Source organism: Mustelus asterias, chromosome 22 (genome assembly GCF_964213995.1).
Source record: "Mustelus asterias chromosome 22, sMusAst1.hap1.1, whole genome shotgun sequence".
In the NCBI taxonomy this organism is placed as follows: domain Eukaryota; kingdom Metazoa; phylum Chordata; class Chondrichthyes; order Carcharhiniformes; family Triakidae; genus Mustelus; species Mustelus asterias.
In genome coordinates, this window is record NC_135822.1 from 2,761,782 (window position 1) to 2,785,886 (window position 24,105).

The 24,105-nt window shown below is 45.5% G+C and overlaps 1 protein-coding gene across 1 annotated transcript in view; it reads right to left on the reverse strand.

The window, feature by feature from the left end:
• Positions 1-403: 403 nt before the first annotated feature.
• Positions 404-24,105, reverse strand: part of LOC144509793 (coiled-coil domain-containing protein 27-like) — a 30,650-nt gene continuing 6,948 nt past the window's right edge. Inside the window, exons 3-9 of the mRNA XM_078238581.1 lie at positions 23,807-24,034; positions 21,297-21,576; positions 13,862-13,992; positions 9,679-9,756; positions 8,078-8,290; positions 5,171-5,275; positions 404-616 (exon numbers count right to left, since the gene is read on the reverse strand). Coding sequence (XP_078094707.1) covers positions 506-616; positions 5,171-5,275; positions 8,078-8,290; positions 9,679-9,756; positions 13,862-13,992; positions 21,297-21,576; positions 23,807-24,034 — 1,146 coding nt within the window. The 3' untranslated portion in view covers positions 404-505. The remainder of the gene's footprint in view (positions 617-5,170; positions 5,276-8,077; positions 8,291-9,678; positions 9,757-13,861; positions 13,993-21,296; positions 21,577-23,806; positions 24,035-24,105) is intronic.

A 24,105-nucleotide genomic window follows, 5' to 3' on the forward strand; every position in this document is an offset into this window, starting at 1 on the left:
CCCTAATTTTTAGATTACGGGCTCCGGTTCTCGAGCCTTCAACCAGTGGAAACCATCTATCCTTATTCACCCTGTCCTTCCCTGTAAATATTTTGTAGACTTCCATCAGATCACCCCTCAACCTTCCGAGTGCGAGAGAATAAAGGCCTGATTTGTCTAATCTCTCCTTGTACCCTAGCCCCTGAAGTCCAGGTATCGTTCCTGTAAACCTGTGTTAAACTCCCCCAACATCCTTGCTAAGGTGTGGTGCTAATGATGATCGACTTGTTGGTGGCAGTTTGGGGGCTCACACACTGTGTGAAGATTTCTCTACATTACTGTGAGTTAAAGAACCTTTCACAAATTTCTGGCTTTGCTGAATTAATAAAAAACAAACATTTGGAGCTTAATTTCATGTTCTCTTTATTTTTTTTCTCTCAGCAAATTGGATTTCAGCCTATACAGAAAAATAGTCTATTTTGCCTCATTTAAACATGAACTGGGTGCTTCACTGCTGTCGAAGCGGCTACGGAATACTTTCGGGTGAGTCTGGTTTTTCAGCTCCGAGGAGAGGTGGGACTGGTATTCCTGAATCAACCAACATACTGTGGAATGTGAGGCGGTCATCTAAGACTTTCTGAAAGGAAAACAAGTTAGAGTATTAATTGTTGAAATCAAGAGAGAAAACGCTGGAAAATCTCAGCAGGTCTGGCAGCACCTGTGAGGAGAGAAAAGAGCTGATGTTTCGAGTCCAGACGACCCTTTGTCAAAGCTCGAAATGTCACTCTTTTCTCTCCTTACAGAAGCTGCCCAGACCTGCTGAGATTTTCCAGCATTTTCTCTTCTGGTTTCAGATTCCAGCATCCGCAGTAATTTGCTTTTATTAATTGTTGAAATCCAGTTATTCTGGTTTGCAATGTGGTTACTTAGCATCTGTTCAGACACAAACACAGATAAAGCTTTGTTCTTGATGTATCAATTTTGAATATTTTAGATACTAATAATGTTACATTAAATCCACACCACACTAGGAAATCGCAGGAGCTGAATGAACAGCAAAATGGGGCGGCACGGTGGCACAGTGGTTAGCACTGCTGCCTCACAGCGCCAGGGACCAGGGTTCAATTCCTGGCTTGGGTCACCGTCTGTGTGGAGTTTGCACGTTCTCCCCGTGTCTGCGTGGGTTTCCTCCGGGTGCTCCGGTTTCCACCCATACTCCAAAGATGTGCAGGTCAGGTTGATTGGCCATGGTAAGGGGGACTAGCTAGGGTAAATGCATGGGGTAATGAAGAGCGGGTCTGGGTGGGATTGTGGTCAGTGCAGGCTCGATTGGCCAAATGGCCTCCTTCTGCACTGTAGGATTCTATGTTTAAAATACACAAAACCGACAATTCCAAAAATGGACCAAATATAAACCCATGAAGTGAAAGCAAATAATTACATTGACGTTTCTGTAGCTAAGTAAACGGCACGGTGGAAGCTGTTGCCTCACAGCACCAGGGACCCAGGTTTGATTCCTGGTTTGGGTGACTGTGTGGAGTTTGCACATTCTGACCATATCTGCGTGGGTTTTCTTCAGGTGCTCCAGTTTCCTCCCACAGTCCAAAGATGTGTAGGTTAGGTGGATTAGCCATGGTTAATGCATAGGGTTGGGGAAAGGGTGTGGGTAAGATACTCTCTGACTCTGTCAAAGGGAATCGATGTAGACTCAGTGGGCGGAATGGCCTTCTTCTGCACTGTAGGGATTCTACGATTCTAAACCCAATATAGACTCGAGTGGAAGGACAGAGTGATTCTGGCGATCAGGGCTATACATCGATAAACTGCAGTCATGATTCTGCTTGGAACAGAGAAGGTGAACAGGAGGTTTGATGGAGATGTTTAAAATCATCGGAGCCCCAAAGAAGTAAATGAGGAGAAACTATCCCAGCGAAAGAAGGGTTGATAAAAAACAGAAGGGACAGATTTAAGGTGATAGACAAAAAGAACCAGAGGGACGATAAGGATTCTACAAGTTGTTGTGATCAGAAATGCGCTGCCCGAGAAGATAGAGGAAGCAGATTCAATAACTTTCAAATTGGAATTGGATAAATACCTGAAGGGGAAAATGCAGGGCTAAGGGGAACGAGCAGGCGAGTGGGACCAATTGGATATCACTAACAAAGAGATAGTACAGGCACAGTGGGCCGAACGGACTCCTTCTGTGCTGCATCATTCTCCGACTCCATGAAAAGGGATTAAAGAACAATTTCGTTCAGGGAGTCATGCTCATTTCACTTGACAGAGTTGCTTCAGGTTTCAGCTGGTTTGCCTACTCCTGATGTCAAATGGAGAGGCCAATCTACTCATTGTATGTGCAAACACCTGGTGAGATTTGACTGGGGCGGCACGGTGGCACAGTGGTCAGCACTTCAGCCTCACAGCTCCAGGAACCCGGGTTTGATTCCCGGCTTGGGTCACTGTCTGTGTGGAGTTTGCGCATTCTCCCCATGTCTGCGTGGGTTTCCTCCGGGTGTCCAGTTTCCTCCCACAGTCCAAAGATGTACAGGTTAGGTGGATTGGCCATGCTAAATTGCCCCTTAGTGTCAGGGGAACCAGATAGAGTAAATGCATGGGGTTATAGGGATAGAGCCTGGGTGGGACTGTGGTTGGTACAGCCTCGATGGGCCGAATGGCCTCCTTTTGCACTGTAGAATTCTATGAAATATTTGATTGACAGGTTTTTGTAATTCAACAGATAATTATTTAACTGCCGAGCTTTGTTTAAATTCAGAGCAGGCAGCTTGACTCTCATAGGTCAAGGCATTGTCTTGAGGAATGAACCAATGAATGGTTGTCATCTGTTTTGTCACTCATCAGTTAACTGGTGCATTTTCCATGGCAACGCCTCTACCAATCAGGGACCATTTGCCAGCCAATCAGCACCCTCTTCTCATGCAGTTTAAATAGTTGTTGCCTTTACATTTGGTATTCTTGTAAATTGTCCTGGTGAGTGCAAGATGGAAAGCTTCAACAATATGTGTCTTTTTCAGCAATGCTCAAATTACTATTAAAAGAAGTAGTGCTGGAAAGTTAATGGGGCTAAAAGTTGATAAATCCCCTGGACACGATGGCCTACACACTAGAGTTTTGGAGGATGTGACTGTAGGGATAGTGGATGCATTGATGATCATCTTTCAAACTTCTATAGACTGTGGAGGGTGCCAGCAGATTGGAAGGTAACAAATGTAACCAATTATTTAAGAAAGGGGGGAGAGAGAAAACAGGAAATTATAGGCCTGATATTAGTTGTAGAACAATGTTAGATTCTATTCTAAAAGATGTATTTAGGAAATAATGGTAGGATCAGGCAGTCATTACAGATTTATAAAAGGGAACTCATATCTGATAAAAAAAACTATTGGAGTATTTTTGAATATATTACTAGCAGGATAGATAAAGGGGAACTAATGGATGTGGTACTTGGATTTTCAGAAGGACTTCAATAAGGTTCTAGAAGTCAGTAAACAAAATTAGAGTACACGAGATTGGGGGTGATATACTGGCATGGGCTGAGGAGCAGCTAATGAACAGAAAACAGAGAGTAGGAATAAATAGGTCTTTCTCAGGTTGGCAGGCTGCGCCTAGTGGGGCACCGCAAGGATCAGTATCTGGGGCCTCAGCTCTTCACAAACTATATCAATGATTTGGATGTGGGGACCAAATATAATACTTCTAAGTTTGCTGATGACACAAAATTAAGTGGGAATGTGAGTTATGAGGAAGATGCAAAGAAGCTTCAAGGAGATATACGCAGACTGAGGGAGTGGGAAAGAACATGGCAGATGGAATATAATGTTGAAAAAAATGTGAAGTTATCCACTTTGGTCGGGCAAACAGAAATGTATGGTATTTCTTAAATTGGGAGAGATTGGGAAGTGTTGATATCCAAAGAGACCTGGGTGTCCTTGTTTATAAATCACTGATAACTAACATCCAGATGCAGCAAGCAATTAGGAAGACAAATGGTCTCTTAGCCTTTATCGCAAAGGGATTTGAGTGCAGGAGTAAGAAAGTCAGTTGGATAAGACCTTAGTAAGACCACATCTGGAGTATTGTGTACAGTTTTGGTCTCCTTATAAGGAAGGATGTACTGGCCATAGAGGGAGTACAACAGTGGTTCACCAGACTGATTCCCGGGATGGTGGGATTGTTCTTTGAGCAGAGATTGAGGGGACTGGGCCAGTAATCGCTAGAGTTTAGAAAGGTGGGAGGTGATCTCATTGAAGCATACAAAACTCTTGCAGGCCTCGACAGGGTTGGTACAAAAAGGATGTTTCCCCTGGCTGGGTTGTAGTTTGAACCGGGGGACACAATCTCGGAATAAGAGGGAGGCCATTTAGGACCGAGATGAGGAGGAATTTCCTCAGTCAGAAGGTGGTAAATCTTTGGAATTCCCTATCACAGAGGGCGGTGCAGACTCAGTCACTGAGTATGTTCAAAGCAGAGGTCAACAGATTTCTACATACCAATGGCATCGAGGGATATGGGGATAGTATGAGGGGGTGGCGCCGAGGCAGAAGGCAATATGATCTGGTTAAAAGGCAGAGCAGGTGAAAAGGGCCGAATGGCCTACTCCTTCTTCTACCTATCTTCCTAATTCCCTCCCTACACCTGTCCTCGCTCCATTTCTCTCTTTAATATTCCGAAAACCTACTTTTTTGACTGAGCTTTTTGGTCACCAATCTTAATATCTCCATATCTAGCCCAGTCAACCTTTGCTTAATAATTACTCCTTGTGCACTATAGAAAAGCAAGTTGTTGTTGTCAACCCAACTTCATACATGTTGCCATGTGAGCACGAGTCCTGAATAGTGGATATGGAATGAGCAGGGCTGTTCCCCCTGAGAATGCCACACTGTCACCTCACAATGCCATGACAAGTTTATGATTAGATATAAAAAATCTCGACTGATGAACTCCAGGCTGTTCACTTAGTGTTGAGAATAGTTTTCCACTCTCAAGCTAAATCCAATATTATACGCTGACTCCAACAGAAATAATATTAAAAGTTACAAGGTTTCAGGCCAGGGAACACAGGCTGAATCTAAATTGCTGTTGGTATAATGGGGCACCTTGTGTCTAACACTGCAAGTAGCTAACATCAACCAAAGCCAAAAGCCAAATAGAATGTGCAGTTTGAACTTCTTACCTGGAATATTTCCAGAGTATCCTCGTCACTGATTTGAGTTTTTGGTTGGACAATTCCAGGCGCAGTGTAGACAGCTTTCACTATTTTGCTGATGAATCTTTCAAGCTACAGACAAATTTAAAAGATGTACTGGAATTAATAAATAATCCCTCCCTATTCTACTGGTGACATGACAGAAGAAGTGCTCACACCAGGTCTTCTTGTGATCTTTAAGGTGATGAAAGGGTAGATACAGAGAAAAGAATTCCACCTTCAGGACAGTTCGAAACTCATGGTCATAAATAGAATCATAGAACCCTACAGTGCAGAAGGAGGGCATTCGGCCCATCGAGTCTGCACCGACTACAATCCCACCCAGACCCTATCCCCATAATCCTTTACCTTAGCTACTCCCCCCTGACACTAAGGGGCAATTTAGCATAGTCAATCCATCTAACCCTCACGTCTTTGGACTGTGAGAGGAAACCGGAGCACCTGGAGGAACCCACGCAGACACGGGGAGAATGTGCAAATTTCACACAGACAGTGACCCAAGCCGGGAATCGAACCTGGGTCCCTGGGTGCTGTGAAGCAGCAGTGCTAATCACTGTGCCACCGTGCTGCCCAATCCGGAAATATAAGATAATCTTTAATAAATCTGATAGGGAATTCCAGAGAAACTCCATTACCCAGAGGGTGGTGAGAGTGTGGAATTCACTCCCACAAGGAATGATTGAGACAAATGCCGTAGAGCCATTTAAGTGGAAATGAGATAAACACAGGAAGGAGAAAGGACTAAAAGTTTATGTCGAAAAGAATGAGATGAAGAGGCTTGTCATGTCAAGTATTAACACCAGCACAGATGAGTTGGGCCAAATCCTGTTTCTATGGTTTTATAGAAACATTACTATGCAACAGGAGGCCATTCAGCCCATCGAGTGCATGCCAGCTCTCTGTTGAAAAATCCAGTCTGTCCCATTTCTCCACTCTATCCCAATATTGCTGCAAATGTATTTCCCTCAAATGCCCATCCAAATTCCTTTTGAAATCATTTACCACCTCCAGTTCCATCACTCTTGTGGGCAGCAAGTTCCAGTCGTTACCTCTTGCTGTGTAAAAAAGCTTTTCCTGACATTCACCTTGCATCTCTTGCTCCAAACATTTAATCTTTGTCTCCCCCACAATCCTTTTCAATTCCATGGAGTGGGCAGGGGTTCTATCTGGAGGCGGTGACTCTTCCCCGGCCTAAACGTCAGGGGTGAGCCTGCCTCCACCTTGCTCGTCCCACAGCCATTTCTGGGTCGTTGGGCAGAGTTGGCTCAGGGTGGAAATCTTGCCCCTGAGAGCTGTCAGCCAATCAAATGTCAGGTAGCTCTCTCGTCTCAGTTGCTCCATCCCAGGGAGTGGCCATTGCTGGGATAGCAGGCAGTGCTCGACACAGAGACTGCGTGCTGCCAGGTTGGATGGTAAGTCTGGGGTTTCACTGGTACCAGATTCTGGCGGGGGGTGGACTGAGAGACCAGGGTTTGGCAGGGCAGGGGTAATTGAGAACATGCAGTGGGGGGAACTACCTTGGTGGGTGGGGGGTGGTGCAGGCGAGCCCCCATTGAGCACAGGGTATCTGAACAGGAGGCAACAGCCAGCCTCCCTCCCACTGCCCCAATCCGGCAAGAGGGCCATTCATAAGCCCCTATTGTGAATTGTCCATTTAAGGACAATAGTGAATAGGTCACTCCACATCACCACTGGTAATGTATCAGAAGTGGCACATTGCTCCCACCATGGCCCCCAGACCTCCACTGTCCCTGTCTGCCAGCCTGCCCTTGGAGACTGGGGGGGGGGGGGGGGCATTAATTTCCATCCCGTATGATGAAAATAATTTGGATAAGTGCTCATGAAAATGGGAAATTCCAATATGAACAGGAACTGGGGGAGAAAATATCAAATGTGGCAAATATCAATTTCTGTCTGTATAATAACCGGAGTCTACACAGTAAAGAATATAACAGGAGAACAGTGGTCAGAAAAATAGATGAAAGAAAGAGGTTGGGAGGGGGCGACAAGATATTTGATCAGAAAAGATACAAATGTTTCTAAAAGGGTTAGAGGGAGATAAAGAGGCAAAAAAAAACACGGATACTGAGGAAATACATTCATTCTCTCGTGAAATGCACACTGTGACAGCGGCATCATCAAAGCTGATTTTCTGTAACAAATCACATTTAATAAAAGCTGCACAATTAAGTGGAAACAGTTTTTACAAAGCCAGTTCCAAAAATTATCTGAAAATGTTACCCAGACCCGTGGATAAGAAGAATTCACCAACTTTAGGATTCAGGCTTTTTAACCTCCCTCTTGAAAATTCTTTTTTGAATCTGTGAAAACTGAGACACATTTTTGTGTGGCACAGTGGTTAGCACTGCTGCCTCACTGCACCAGGGACCTGGGTTCAATTCCAGCATCGGGTGACTGTCTGTGTGGAGTTTGCACGTTCTTCCCGTGTCTGTGTGGGTTTCCTCTGGGTGCTCCGGTTTCCTCCCACAGTCCAAAGATATGCAACTAAGTAGCTTGGCCATGGTAAATTGCCCCTTAGTATCCATAGATGTGTAGGTTAGTGGGATTGGTGGGGTAAATACTTGGGGCTATGGAGATAGGGCCTGGGTAAGCTGCTCTGTTGGAGAGTCTGTGCAGACTCAATGAGCTGAATGGTCTCCTTCTGCACTGTAGGGATTCTATGATACTAATAAACGATGCCTTACTAAATGTAAACATTAACGCAGAACACAATATGACAGAAACCAAGAGAAAATGCTGGAAAATCAAAGCTTTGACAAAGGGTCATGTGAACTCGAAACGTCAGCTCTTTTCTCTCCTACAGATGCTGCCAGACCTGCTGAGATTTTCCACAATACGACAGAATACACGTACCCGGGTGCCAGTGAATTTCAGTGCAATTTGTAAATCCTGCAGTTCCCGCTGCATCAAATCGCATTGAGCAGTAGCGTAATCATATTCCGTCTGAAGTTGCTTCTTCCTCACTTCCTCAGCTGTGATGTGAAGCTGAAGCTGATCGATCCCAGCCTTCAGCTTCACTATTTCTTCATTTTTCTTTGCCAGCTCTGACTGCAGTTCAGCGATTAGCTAAAAAATAAAACATAGAAATGACATTTCAAACAAGCGCAACCCATTTTTTTCACTTGGGGGTGGCTTGAGCCCAGCTGAAGGCAGTGTTGACCTGATGCTTGGGCGGCTAGGTTAGTGGAAACTTGATATCACTCTCACACAACCCAAACTGCACCATAAACCGGAGCTGCTTATTGGCAGCTTCTCCCCACCCTCCTCGGCTATAAGCATCTTTCTAACCTTTGAGTTTAGATAAGTTGGACATACCTGCACCAAGTTACAAAGTCAGTGATTCGTTGTCAAGGAAACTATTTAATATTTCTTCACTAAAACTAACCAGTAGTAGGGGATTCTAGGAAATTACTTAAGATGAAAAAGTGATGACAAGTGATGATTCTGCATGATCATCCTCAACACCGGAGCCCCACAAGGCTGTGCTCTCAGCCCCCTGCTACACTCCTTATACAGCTATGACTGTGCGGCCAAATTCCCCTCCAACTCAATTTTCAAGTTTGCTGATGACACCACCGTAGTGGGTCGGATCTCAAACAATGATGAGACAGAGTACAGGAATGAGATAGAGAATCTGGTGAACTGGTGCGGCAACAATAATCCCTCCCTCAATGTCAGCAAGATTAAGGAGATTGTCATCGACTTCAGGAAGTGTAAAGGAGAACATACCCCTGTCTACATCAATGGGGACAAAGTAGAAATCGTCGTGAGCTTCAATTTCTTAGGCGTCCAGATCACCAACAGCCTGTCCTGGTCCCCCCCATGCCGACACTATAGTTAAGAAAGCCCACCAACGCCTCTACTTTCTCAGAAGATGAAGGGAAATTGACATGTCAGCTGTGACTCTCACCAACTTTTACAGATGCACCATAGAAAGCATTCTTTCTGGTTGTATCACAGCTTGGCATGGCTCCTGCTCTGCCCAAGACCGCAAGAAACTGCAAAGGGCCGTGAACGAAGCCCAATCCATCACTCAAACCAGTCTCCCATCCATTGACTCTGTCTACACTTCCCGCTGCCTCAGCAAAGCAACCAGCATAATTAAGGACCCCACGCACCCCGGACATTCTCTCTTCCACCTTCTTCCTTCAGGAAAAAGATACAAAAGTCTGAGGTCACGTACCAACCGACTCAAGAACAGCTTCTTCCCTGCTGCTGTCAGACTTTTGAATGGACCTATCTCACATCATGTTGATCTTTCTCTACACCCTAGCTATGACTGGAACACTACATTCTGCACCCTCTCATTTCCTTCTCTATGAACGGTATGTTTTGTCTGTATAGCGCGCAAGAAACAATACTTTTCACTGTGTGTTAATACATGTGACAATAACAAATCAAATCAAAATTTCTTGATGATACTGTTAAAAACAAGTGAAATATTAATCACATACCTCTCGGAAATTGATATTTTCTTTCTGAAGATCTGTCATGATCTTTATACGATTGTTCTTTTCTCTCAAATTGGAAAACTGTTTACAATGATGGAAACATGTTTACTGTTTGAAGATTATGTTTCTAATGTTCCAATCTCTAATATAAATTGTTAACCCGCTCACTGAAAGCCTTCACAATAGCGAAGCATGATTTGTGTCCCATATTTTCAACCAATTTATCCCTCAGATTATTTCTTCTCCACCCTCTCCCGGTTTTCTCCCCCTGCCCAAAAGAAACTAATTCATGTTGAAGGCTGGAATCATAGACCAGCCAGCCTCTGGCACCATTTGCCATTCTTCATGTATGATCCCAATGTGTGCTGGTACAGAATCATAGAATCCTACAGTGCAGAAGGAGGCCAATTGGCCCATCAAATCTGCATTGACTCTCCGACAGAGCATCTTACCCAGGCCCTATCCCTGTAACCCCTTATATTTACCCCGGTAATCCTCCTACACATCTTGGGACATTTAAGGGGCAATTTAGCATTGCCAATCAGCATAGCCTACACATCTTTGGAGTGTGGGAGAAAACTAGAGCACCCGGAGGAAACCCATGCAGACATGGGGAGAACGTGCGGACTCCATACAGACAGTGACCCAAGGCTGGAATTGAACCCGGGTCCATGGCGCTGTGAGGCAGCAGTGCTAACCACTGTGTCGCCCTGGTAGAGTTTGAGGACATGGTGGGGAGGAGGAGGGGGCGGTCTGGGAGCTTGGTCAAGAACCTGGCAAGGCCCAGGTTATCAAAGAGGCCCTGTCAATCTTAATAATGGGACTTCATTTAAATAATTCCATGTGATTCCCACCAGCCAGATAGGCTGACTGCTCGATGGGAGTAGAAAGGTTTAGTGACAGGAGGCCACACTCTGGGCTTCTGGGCAGCCTCAGAGCCACAGTGAGGAGGAAAGGGCGTGGAAAAAAGTTGAGGCCAGATTCCTGCTGCCTGTTGATCAGGAAGGAGGAGATCGGGATGTGGAAGAGAAAAACGTGCTTCTGAGGCCTGTGAGAGTGAGGGGGGCACTCCAGCTCCAGCTGGCCCACAAGATCCTCAAAAACCCAGATGCTTCTAAATATGTACCCATCTCGCTATTGGCCACTGGGCTCCTGTCGTACAGAGGTTGACAGGGAAAGTGGAGTTGGAGATGAAAGTCAGTCCTGATCATATTGAAAGGTGGAACAGGCTCACTGGGCCGGAAGGCGCACTCCCTCTCGGATTTGTAATGTTACCATATTGCTGCTGGACAGTGTGGGGTTTACCCTGCGTCCAGGTTAAAACCCAGTTCACACTGGCAGTGGCGAATTTTGCATGTCACTGCTGGCTGAGCTTCATCCAGGATACGAATCTCATTGGATGAAAGCTGGGATAGAATCCCTACAGTGCAGAAGGAGGTCATTCGGCCCATCGAGTCAGCTCCAACCACAATCCCATCCAGGCCCTATCCCCATAACTCCATGCATTTATCCTAGCTAGTCCCCCTGACATTAAGGGACAATTTAGCATGGCCAATCCACCTAACCCACACATCTTTGGAGTGGGAAGAAACTGGAGCACCCGGAGGAAACCCACGCAGACACAGGGAGAATGTGCAAACTTCGCACAAACAATGACCCGAGCCGGGAATGGAACCCGGGTCCCTGGCGCTGTGAGGCAGCAGTGCTAACCACTGTGCTACCATGCTGCCCGTGATCCCTGTATTTTAATTTAACCATTCGTGCCCCCCTCCTCCCCAACCTATCCCACCTATCAAAGGGGATTAAGGTTAAGGGCACTATCACAATTGCTCTGTCAGTGCATGGACAGGCTGCTGGATGGAGTCCTGTCCATCAGATGAGCAGAAAAACGGCAACATTAAAACCATGATGTGGAGATGCCGGCGTTGGACTGGGGTGGGCACAGTAAGAAGTCTCACAACACAAGCAGCACTCCGAAAGCTCGTGATTCCAAATAAACCTGTTGGACTTTAACCTGGTGTTGTGAGACTTCTTACTGTGCATTAAGATCAGACAGTGATGTCTTTTCATGTCATTGCTCATTCTGCCTTCCCACACAGCAAAGTACGACAGTTTGGTAAGAGGGCAAATGGAGGCTGACTCTATTATGTAAAGAAAGAATCAAAGAGCAGATCGGGATTGTGAAATCATCCACAGCAAACTGAAATTCCCTGGCACGTCCTCCTCTGATTGCACAATGATATCCTCACACATTCTGTTATTCCCCTTTCACATCCAGAACTTACTGAAGCTTTCATCTCCGAGGACAACAGGCCTCCCTCCCTCCGGAGGCCTTTAGGAGGTTATAATTTGAGGACGGATTGACAAGGTAACAGTGGATCAGTGAGTGCTGTCAGCAAAGGAATCTTCGCAGAGTCTCTGAGGTGGTGGCACTGGTTGTGGGATTGGAAGGTGCTGTCTAAGGAGCCTTGGTGAGTTCCTGCAGTGCATCTTGTAGATGCTACACATGGTTGCCGCCGTGCAACGGTGGTGGTGAAGTGAATGTTTGTGGTTGGGTTGCCAATCAAAGGTTAAGGGGGAAAAGCAGGATTAGGCTATTGAGTTGGGAGACCAACCATGATCGTGATGAATGGCAGAGCAGGCTTGAAGGGCCGAATGGCCTCCTCCTGCTCCGATCTTCTATGTTTCAATCACCTGGGCTTCTTTTTCTGGATGGCATCAAGCTCTTTGGGTGTTGTTAGACTATAAGACCATAAGGCATAGGAGCAGAATTAGGCCACTCGGCCCATTGAGTCTGCCCTGCCATTCAATCACAGCTGATTTTTTTCTCATCCCCATTGTCCTGCCTTTTCCTCATAATCCATGATCCCCTGATTAATCAAGAACCGATATATCTCTGTCTTAAAGACACTCAATGACCTGGCATCCACAGCCTTCTGTGGCAAAGAGTTCCACAGATTCACCACTCTCTGGCTGAAGAAATTCCTCCTCATCTCTGTTTTAAAGGATTGTCCCTTTAGCCTGAGGTTGAGCTACACCCATCCAGGCAAGTGGAGAGTATTCCATCACACTCCTGATTTGTGTCTTGTAGATGGTGGACAGGCTTTGGGGAGTCAGGAAGTGAGTTACTCGATGCAGAATTCCTAGCCTCTGACCTGTTCTTGTAGCCACAGTATTTATATGGCTGGATCCAGTTCAGTTTCTGGTCAATGGTAACCCCAGGGTGTTGATAGTGGGGGATTCTGTGATGGTAATGCCATTGAACGTCAGGGGTGATCATTAGATTCTGTCTTGTTGGAGATGGTCATTGCCTGGCACTGGTGTGTCTTGAATGTCAGTTACTATTTGTCAGCCCAAGGCTAGATCAGGTCTTGCTGCGTTTGGAAATGGACTGGGCTTCAGTATCTGAGGATTTGGGAACAGTGCTAAACACTGTGTAATTTATGACCCCAAAGAGAACCCCTGACTAAATCACGTCTAGGTGAACCTGTTGTAAATGGCGCCACTGTGATGTCACACCAGTGCTTGCTGAATATCCAGTGAGGGGGAAAAGTCCCAGGGAAAGTGCTTGCTAATGACACGCTAATGTATTGAAGTTCTTCAGTCCCGCTGCGTGTCTCCCGCCACTCCGCCAGCAAGGAGTCGGGAAGATCAGAACTCGGAAACTCGCCAGCGTGAATCGCGTGCTGTGGATTTTGAGTGTGCACTGCCATTCCCGCAGACGGAGAGTGCGGGCTCCAAATCGCCCCCTAGGTGCTAGCTGGTGTATCTCATTAAATATATTTTCCATCCCACTCAGAGGTCACATGCTCTCTGGAAGAGGCAAAGTAACCTGATTTAATAAAAAGGACAATTTCGGGGAAGCAGTTTGGGAAATTCCTCTCCAACCCATCGAAGTAACTCAAACAACTTCAGGAGCTCATCTGACGGACAGATAAATGCTTCTTTTCAAAACTGGGGACCCCCCACATGGCAGACTTGTCAGGTTTTGTGGATTGATGGATGCCTGGGCTGCACATCTGGCAGTACAAACATTCTCTGCTATGAGTTGTTCAGTTACAGAATGTTCTCAGTGACGTTCTGTACTGCACTGGGTTCATCTCTGCACAGTCCCAATTGCTGCCATTGTTGTTGGGTGATTTACAGTAGTCTGAACAATGCTGCCATTCAATGGCCTGCTTCATACCTTGTTAGACATGTCATGTAGCTGATTACATCTCTCCTTCAGCTCCTTCTGCAGCCTTTCCAATTCAGCCTCTGCATTTCTTAGCTGGGCCTCAGCCAGTGAACATTTCCGGTTTATTGACACGACGGCTCCTACGGAAAAAGAACATCAACTTACTCTGGTTTAAAATTTTCAACAGCTCCGTTCAACAGTGAAGTTCATGAGCTGATTTGCCCAACATGGACAATTTATCCTGACTAAACGACATAAAGTGATCGAGCCTCTACTGCTTGGAATTCCAAACCTTGTTGATTACTCCAGGATATAAAGCATCAATTAATCCACGTCAAAAATGCACATCTTAATTAATCATTCTAAGTTCAAAGGGTGCCTGAATGTGAGGCTCAAAGGAACAAGTCAAAAGAAAAAATGTGAGGACTTGCTGGCAGTGAGTGGCAGATTAACTGGAGTGGAGTGGGCTTTCTGACAGAGCTGAATTATACACACTCATTGCACTAACCAATGGTAATGGGTTCTCTCAAACACCTAGATTTCCATATGACTCAAAGTGACATCTCAGATGCATTGATTGTAAATGCATTGATACGCATTGGCCGGAGCTCTCCCACCTCGCCCGCCACGGAATCGGAGCGGGCGAGGGTCCGACAACGGAAATCTCCATTGACCTCGGGTGGGAATTTCCGGTCTCGTCCGAGCGGGGTCGTAAAATCCCACCCAGTGAATTTATCCAATTTGCTTCTTCTGCTCAGTCTGTGGGGGTTCTGGTGAATTTTAATCTTAGTTTGGAACCAGTTCTTTCAGACTCCAATGAAGGACCAAGACAGATGAAGTCTGTGCTGTATAAATATCTTCTGAAAGCTCAGTGCCCCTAATCATTCCAACCCTGGACCATAAAATGTAAAACAGAACAGGACCAAAGGTCACTGGTGACAGAAAACAATGATTACAACAAAAAGTTTAAAATAATAAAGAATTTAACACATCGATTAACAGGAAATAATACACTGTAAGCGGACACAAATTTCTGTGATTCCTTAGATAAATATTTCTCAGAATAAAATCAAATAAATGAAACAGGACAAAGCAGCACCCAGGCACAAAGTATGAACAGACAAGCAGGTCTTTTAAAACGCAGAAACAAGGCTGACAAAAGGACTCAGGAACTCACATTAGCATTTAATTAAATTGGCTCCAAGGATATCAGGAAGCCCTTATCAAACACTTCAGAAGGTCTCTGAGACCTGGAAGACTTCCTGATATCCAATTAAACACCTATTGTATAAGAAACTCCGGAGATCTCAGACAATTATCACCTCCCTAGACTGGGCAATCACCAGACTTAACACATCAACTCCGCACCTAAAAACCCATTAAACAGGATGACCATATCAGAACACCATAAACAAATCATTTACACACCAACCACAGAATGGTCAGAGTCAAATACTGTAAACAAACATTAACATTTGAATCATACAACGTGTCAAAGTTCGAGTATAACTGTAGCCCATTGCGGCAGGCCTTCAGACTGCTTTCGGGACAGTGCTGTTTGTATGTCCTGATTGCACCTCCGTCAACGTTAATAAAGCTGTACCGCTGTTGAACCTGATTCTGAGTCCGAAGTGGTCGTGTTCGCCCACTCACGCTAACAACACCATCTCAACAAATTTGATGTCAATATACAGGATAATACAATGCTACAATTACTCAACATTTCAGTATAATACTCAATACTTTAACAGCTTGGAAACAAAGAGTGGAATTTTACACCTCGTTGCGCCCGTTTTGTGGTGGGAAAATGTCGCAAAATTGGGCGTAAAGTGGCTAGCGGGAATGGCTTCCGTTTTTGCACCCATTCCCATTTTACCATGCCTGTTAGAGCATTCCAGCAAATCTAATGCAGTTTGCCTTGTTACCATGGAGGAGTAACCAAGTCAGTACTTGCAGGTGCGCTGATGGGGCAGGGGCAAGGAGGGAGGAGGCATTTGTGTCTCTGTGATGATCGGGGGCAGAGGAGAGAGAGGGTTACGTCAGTCAGCCATTGGAGCCTAGGGGTGAGGACGGGTCCATGTGCCAGAGGGTCTGGGGGGGGTGGGTAAGGGGGTCAGTAATGTTGCGGGGGGGTCTCCGATGTCCATGGGGGGGTGGGGGAGGGAGGGGGATGCTGTATCTGGCTGGTGGTGGGAGGGGGTTCTGTCAGCAGAGCTGTTTTTATTTCAGTTTTTCTGCACATGCGCAGTTTGAGCCTCTGATCTGAGCTGCCGGCTGTCTGGCGAATTAGGTCCCACCCACTGCCTCCAGTGGCTAGAAATGGTCTAGCCCAAAACTTCAGAGACAGAGTGCATAAGATTGGGCATGAAAACTCGCCTGAAAAACAGATCAGCAACTCCCCCATTTTCACGCTAGCTGGACACTTAGAAAAAATCTCGTAAAATTCCGCCCAAACAGTCGATTGAAATGTCGACGGCCAATCATGAAACCTTTGGCATTTTGAACTCCAGGCAGTCTTGAGGCTCAAACAAATACCTAATTAAATATGGACATTCATAGCCATTGGAGGAATCCACACATCCCTTTGTGTAAGGATAGACTGTTAACAAAAGAACGATAGCATTCCAGCTATCACCTTTTTCTATTTCACCAAGAAGAAAACAAACATTGAAATTCATTGGGCGGAATTCTCCGATCTCCCAGTTGCGTGTTTCCCAGTCACGTGTTTCCCGCCAGTGGGAGGTGGTGCGTTGCTTGCTAGTGACGGAATTCTCTGGTCCCAATGGGAATTCCCATTGACATCACCCCACGCCGGTGGAAACCCCCGAGCCAGCGGTACACTACCAGCGGGACTGGAGAATCCCATTGGCATGAACGACCAGAGAATTCTGAGAGATAACTGCATCTTAAGATCTCAAATGACAACACAGGATGTACAGCAATATACCAGCCCTTTTATGGACAAATTACTTTAAAAGAATTATTTCATGGGATGTGGGTCTCACAGGCCAGGCCAGCATTTCTATTGTCCATCCCTAATTGCCCTTGAGAATGAAGAACAAAGAACAAAGAAAAGTATAGCACAGGAACAGGCCCTTCAGCCCTCAAGTCTCTGCCAATCATGATGCCCTAACTAAACTAAAAAAAGTACCTTCTGCCCTTACTCGGTCCGTATCCCTCTATTCCCTCCCTATTCATGGACCCATCCAGATGCCTCTTAAATGTTGCTAATGTGTCTGCTTCCACCCTCTCCTGTGGCAGTGCGTTCCAGGCACCCACCACTCTCTGCGTGAAAATCTTCCCCCACACATCTCTCTTAAATTTTCCCTCTCTCACCTTGAACCTGTACCTCCTTGTAATTGACACTTCCACCCTGGGAAAAAGCCTCTGACTAGCCACCCTGTCTATACTCTCATAATTTTGTAGACCGCTATCAGGTCTCCCCTCAGCCTCCGTCTTTCCAGTGAAAACAATCCTAGTTTATTCACCCTCTCCTCATAGACCAGGCAACATCCTGGTGAACTTTCTTTGCACTGTCTTCAAAACTTCCATGTCCTTCTGGTAGTGTGGCGCCCAGAACTGCACGCAATGCTCCAAATGCATTCCCAATGATTTCCCAACACTTGTACTCAACGCCTGGCCAATAAAGGCAAGCATGCCATATGCCTTCTTAATTACCTTGGCCATCTGTGTTACTACTTTTAGAGAACTGTGGACCTGCACGCCCAGATGCCTCTGGTTGTTAATGTTCCTAAGGGTTCTGCCATTCACAGTATAATTCACACTTAAATTTGATCTTCCAAAATTCAACATCTCATATTTCTCCAGATTAAACTCCATCTGCCATCTCTGTGTCCAAGTCTCCAATCTATCGATATCCTGTTGTATCCTCTGACAATCCCCGGCACTATCAGCAACTCCACCAATCTTGGTGTCATCTGCAAATTTACTAATCAGACCCCCCACATTTTCCTCCAGATCATTTATATATGCTACAAACAACAGAAGATGATGGTGAGCGACTTTCTTGAACCGCTGCAGTCCATGTGGTGTAGGTACACCCAGAGTGCCATTTGGGAGGGAATTCCAGGATTTTGACCCAGTGCCAGTGAAGGAACGGCGATATATTTCTACGTGTGGATGGTGAGTGGCTTGGAGGAGAACTTGCAGGAGGTGGTGTTCCATGCACCTGCTTTCCTTGTTCTTCCAGCTGGTAGAGGTCATGAATTTGGAAGATGGTGTTGAAGGAACCTTGGTATGTTGCTGCAGGGCATCTTGTAGATGGCACACACTACTGTCACTGTGCATCAATGGTGAAGGGATAGGATGTTGGAGATGGTGAATGACCTGCTAATTAGGCAGGGTTGCTTTGTCTTGGATGTTTTGTTCCTTGTAAATAGTGGACAGTCTTTGGGGAGGATGTGAGTTATTTGCCACAGGATTTCAAGCCTCTGACCTGCTCTATATGGCTGGTCCAGTTCAGTTTCTGGTCAATAGAACCCCAGGATGCCGAGAATGGGGGAAGTCAGTGATGGTAATGCCACTAATTGTCAAGAGATGATGGTTCAATCTCTCTTGTTGGAGGTTGTCATTGTCTGGGACTTGAGTGGCATGAATGTTACTTGCCACTTGTTATCCCAGGCCTGGGTATTGTCCACGTCTTGCTGCACATTGACACGGGCTGCTTCAGTATCTGAGGAACTGCGAATGACACTGAACATTATGTAGTCATCAGCGAACATCCCCACTTCTGACCTTATGATGGAGGGAAGGCCATTGGTGAAGCAGCTGAAGATGGTTGGGCCTAGGACACTCCCCTGAGGAACTCCTGCAGAGATGTCCTGGAGCTGAGATGATTGACCTCCGACCACCACAACCATCTTCCTTTGTGATCGATATGATTCCAACCAATGGGGAGTTATCATGATTTCCCATCGACCCCAGTCTTGCTAGAGCTCCAACTCATAGTCAGCTCCACGTGGCTTCAATGTCAAGGGCAATCACTCTCACCTCAGTTTTAACTTGTAAAAGTCACATGGTGGGGAAGCCATTTTCTTGCCCGCTTTTAGAATAATGGCAAGAAGCTGTTTTGCAAACAAAGCTCCATCAGAAAGCCATTAAATCAGCTGCAAGTCATACAGCAACCAGCCAAGCTCTTCCAGTACAGTTACAAAACTGGCATCTACCTGACAGTGTGGAAAATTGCCCAGGTATGTCCTGTACACAAAAAACAGGACAAATGCAACCCAGCCAATTACTGCCCAATTAGTCTACTCTCGATCATCAGTAAAGTGATGGAAGGGGTCATTGACAGTGCTATCAAGCAGCACCTGCTCAGCAATAACCTGCTCAGTGACGCCCAGTTTGGGTTTCGCCAGGGTCACTCAGCTCTTGACCTCATTACAGCCTTGGCTCAAACATTGACAAAAGAGCTGATTTCCAGAGGTAAAGTGAGAGTGACTGCCATTGACATCAAGGCCGCACTCAACCAAGTGTGGCATCACTTGCTAGGGGCCCTAGCAAACTGGAATCAATGGCTTTCTGCTGGTTGGAGTCATACCTGGTACATAGGAAGCTGGCTGTAGTTGTGGAGGGTCAGTCATCTCACCTCCAGGACATCTCTGCAGGAGTCCCTCAGGGTAGTGTCCTAGGCCCAACAATCTTCAGCTGCTTCATCAATGACCTTCCCTACGTCATAAGATTAGAAGTGGGGGTGTTCGCCAATGATTGCACAATGTTCAGGACCATTCGCGACTCCTCAGATACTGAAACAGTCCATGTTCAAATGCAACAAGATCTGGACAATATGCAGGCCTGGGCTGACAAGTGGCAAATAACATTCACGCCACACAATTGCCAGGCAATGATCGTCTCCAATAAGAGACACTCTAACCACTGCCCCTTGACATTTAATGGTGTCACCATCACTGACTCCCCCACTGTCAACATCCTTGGGATTACCATTGACCAGAAACTGAACTGGACTCGCCATGTAAACACAATGGCTACAAGAGCAGGACAGAGGCTAGGGATACTAAGGCGAGTACTTCACCTCCTGACTCCCCAAAGCCTGTCCACCATCTACAAGGTAAAAATCAGAAGTGTGATGGAATACTCCCCACTTGCCTGGATGAGTGCAGCTCCAACATCAGTCAAGAAGCTCCACACCATCCAGGACAAAGCAACCCACTTGATTGGCGCCATATCTACAAACATCCACTCCCTCCAATGCTCAGGAGCATCAGTGTGTACTATCTACAAGATGCACTGCAGGAACTAACCAAGGCTTCTTAGTCAGCACCTACCAAACCCACGACCACTTCCATCTAGAAGAACAAGGACAGCAGATACATGGGAACACCACCACCTGCAAGTTCCTCTCCAAGCCACTCACCAAGCTGATTTGGAAATGTATCACCGTTCCTTTGCAGTCGCCGGGTCAAAATCCTGGAATTCTCTTCCTAACAGCATTGTGGGTCAACCCACAGCATGTGGACTGCAGCGATTCAAGAAGGCAACTCACCACCACCTTCTCAAGGGACAACTAGAGGTGAGCAATAAACACTGGCCTAGCCAGCGACACCCATGTCCCAAGAATGGATAAAAAAAAGGTAATAATCAGCAGTACCTTGAAAGTCAGAGAAGCCCCTTCCCCAACTGGTTCCAACTTCAGGTTCACCTGAGAACCAACTTACTAAGAATCGCCTGCTTTATAAGACCTTCACTTCAACTAAAGTGTCAATTCATCTAAGAAACTACAGGCCTGCCACAAAAGAATCTAAGACAGTCATGCATTGTAATTGTATTGTTTTACATTAATCTGTATCTGATCTTTGTTTGTGATGATGTGTGTGAATTGAGTGAATGATACGTTATGGCTAAAACTTCCAGGACAAGTGTGTGACAATAAAATAACCCTTTTATTTATTTAACTCACAAAGCTTGCTGCTGAGATTATTTAAATTGGAACAATCACTCTGAGGGTAGGAAACACATACAAACATATTGGTCACTGGTAATAAAAAGAAATGCATAAATCTTGTCCGTAATAATTATGAAGGTTGTGATGGATATTTTAGAGTTTTGTTACAATTGCGATACGTTAAGTCTAACTTGTAACATTTTAAATCTAGCATTTTAAAAATGCAGCTGATATTTTTCCACAGAATTTAAACCTATTCTATTTTGGGTATTGCCTGAAAATTAGATAAAAACCCAATTAATTTATGAGTCCACTTGGAACTTGTGACAGACCTATTGGAGGTACAAAGTGAATGAACTGCCCCTCCTAGTGTTACCATGATCAAAATATTTCACAAGTGGAGGTTTGATTAATTTCTGCACAAATTCTAACTTCTTCACCATTCTGTAAAGACAAGTATAAATGCAATTGTTTGAACTTTTGAGATAAATTCCTCATCAAACAGACTTTATTTAACAGTACCCCTTGAAATGTTGCAGCGCATTCTTAATTCTTGCAGCTTCTTCTTCAATTTTTCGTTTTGGTTGATTAATCTTGCGAGTTCCTCCGGTTTCTCATCTTCCAATTCGTAGTCAGGGTTCTCGTCAAAATCAAGAAATTCAGCTACGCCTTGATCCACCATTTCATTTCCTCCTGCGCCATGTTCACTCCCTTCTTCTGCAAGATTTATCACGATTTTTATGTCCGGTGGCCCGGAATCTTGAAATTCTTTGTGTAGTTCCTCACTCGATTTCTCTGAGAGCTTAAGGAAATAATTAACAGACATCTCATCATCACCGAAATAATCATAAACCACAACACATCAATGTGAATTGCATTTTTAAACATTTACTTCATCACTTACGCTCCTGACAGGATACAGAATTAATGTCTGACGTGATATTGCTCTTCATTTGTATCTGATGAAGTGAGTGACACTGGGTGTAACCGGGAGAGGGGAGAGGGGGTTGGAATGGCCTACAGAGTGTGGTGGGACGGGCTGCTGCCTTGCAGAAGGGACTGCAGCACATTCCGGAAACAGCAGGATCCGGCCTTGTACCCTGAAAATGTGGTTTTCAAAACGGCATCTGCAACCCTTCTTATCACCCTGGCAACCGAGAATCCAGCCCCACCAGTCTTCACATTCAATACACATCTCCCACAATTCAACCACTTCTGCCCGGACCCCATGCTGAGCGAATCCTCCGCTTTCTCTGCTTTCTGATGGAACTGTATCCTACAAACTACTGGCCTCCACTTTTCCTGCAAAGGAGATGCACTCAGCTGCTATTTCACCTCCTCCTGTCCCACTATCCTGATCCTAAACCCTGCTGTGGACCCTGCTAACAGGGGAGGCACCTGTGATGACTTCAGCCAGGCTAATGAGGTTGGCTTGCTAGAGTATGAACTACCTGATGAGATTTGGTGTTGAAAGAGATATCTGATGAGTCTTGGCCTAGCAAGGTGTGCCATCAACAGGTCCAGGCAGCGGGCGATCGACGGGGTCATCCATCCTGACTGCCCCTCTACCGCGGCTATATTCGCGGCCAGGTGTCCCTCGAGAGGGAGCATGCGGTGTCCGGGGGCGCAGTTGATGCTTTCCGTGCCCACTGGGCACCGCAGGGGCTGGGGTGTATTATCGACCCCGATAATCACATTTTAATTTGATGTTTTAAGTTTCCGATGTGCTTTGCTTTTTGGTTTGGGTGGTTCCCCCTCCTTTTGGAGAGCTGCCCTTTTTGAGTTGTCCCTGAATTAATTTGATTTTGTTTATTTGGTTGGTACACAAAAAGAGGTACCTCATGAGTCTTTTCACAAAAAGAGGTACTTGATGAGTCTTAATTAATGGTTAAATCAGGGAGCCTCATGCTCCCTATTTAAAGCAGGTGTGTCAGACTCCTAGCCTGCATTCAGCAGGGAGCAACTGGAGAGCTGTCTGTGTACAGATGTATGGTGTAAATAAAGTAACTTGGTGACGGGACTTTTGCCTCCATGGAGTTTTTTTTTTTGTTTATTTATTAGTCACAAGCAGGCTTATATTAACACTGCAATGAAGTTACTGTGAAAATCCCCGAGTCACCACACTCCAGCACCTGTTCGGGTACACTGAGGGAGAATTTAGCATGGCCAATGCACCTAACCAGCACGTCTTTGGACTGTGGGAGGAAACCGGAGCACCAGGAGGAAACCCACGCAGACACGGGGAGAATGTGCAAACTCCACACAATGACCCAAGCAGGAATTGAACCCGGGTCCCTGGTGCTGTGAGGCAGCAGTGCTAACCACTGTGCCACCGCGCCCATCCATCTGCTTCCTCCACCGTTACTCTCCACAGGAACAAAGACTGGTTTGATGTCAGACCACCTCCAATTTGGCCATAAGTACAATTCTGAACTATTATCACCTTGGATTGTTAATATTACTAATTTTCTACTTTCTTTGCATTATATAGGTGGCACAGTGGCACAGTGGCAAGCACTGCTGCCTCACAGTGCCAGGTACCCGGGTTCAATTCCGGTCTTGGGTAACTGTTTGTGTGGAGTTTGCACATTCTCCCCGTGTCTGGGTGGGTTTCCTCTGGGTGCTCCAGTTTCCTCCCACAGTCCAAAGATGTGCAGGTTAGGTGCATTGGCCGTGCTAAATTGTCCTTTAGTGTCAGGGTAATTAGCAGGGTAAATATGTGGGGTTACGGGGATAGTGCCTGGGTGAGATTATTGTGGGAGCAGGCTCAATGGGTCAAATGGCCTCCTCTGTAGTGTAGGGATTCTATATTAATATGAATTATCCCTACAATGCTATATAATCACCAGAACATTTTTGTTCAATTGTATTTTAACCATGATTCTGGTGGGAGACACAATGGCAGGAAGTACATTAGTAGAACAGCGTCTATCCAAACTGATTTTGTTTGATCTACCTTTCCTCTTCCATATGAACAGATCATGTCCTAGTCAAGGGAAATCCTTGTTGCATTCCGGTGTATTATTATTTACCTCGCTTTTAGTCTCCCAATCATATTCCCTTGCCGTTAGACTATCGTTATCATCCAGTGTTGTCCTGGAGATGCTAATATTGCTTTCAAATTTCAGATGACTGATTTGCAGCCCCTGTTGCCAAATCTCATCCCTCAAATTGGCAATCATGCCATCCTTCCGTTTATTGTCACCTTCAACTTCTTTCATTTTGTTTATTTCTTCTTGCAATGTGAGGATTGTCTGTGCCTGCAACACAATTGAATTTGTGGAAGTTAGGTTACAACAATTGTGAAAATTAAAGTTCCATAATTGTCAAA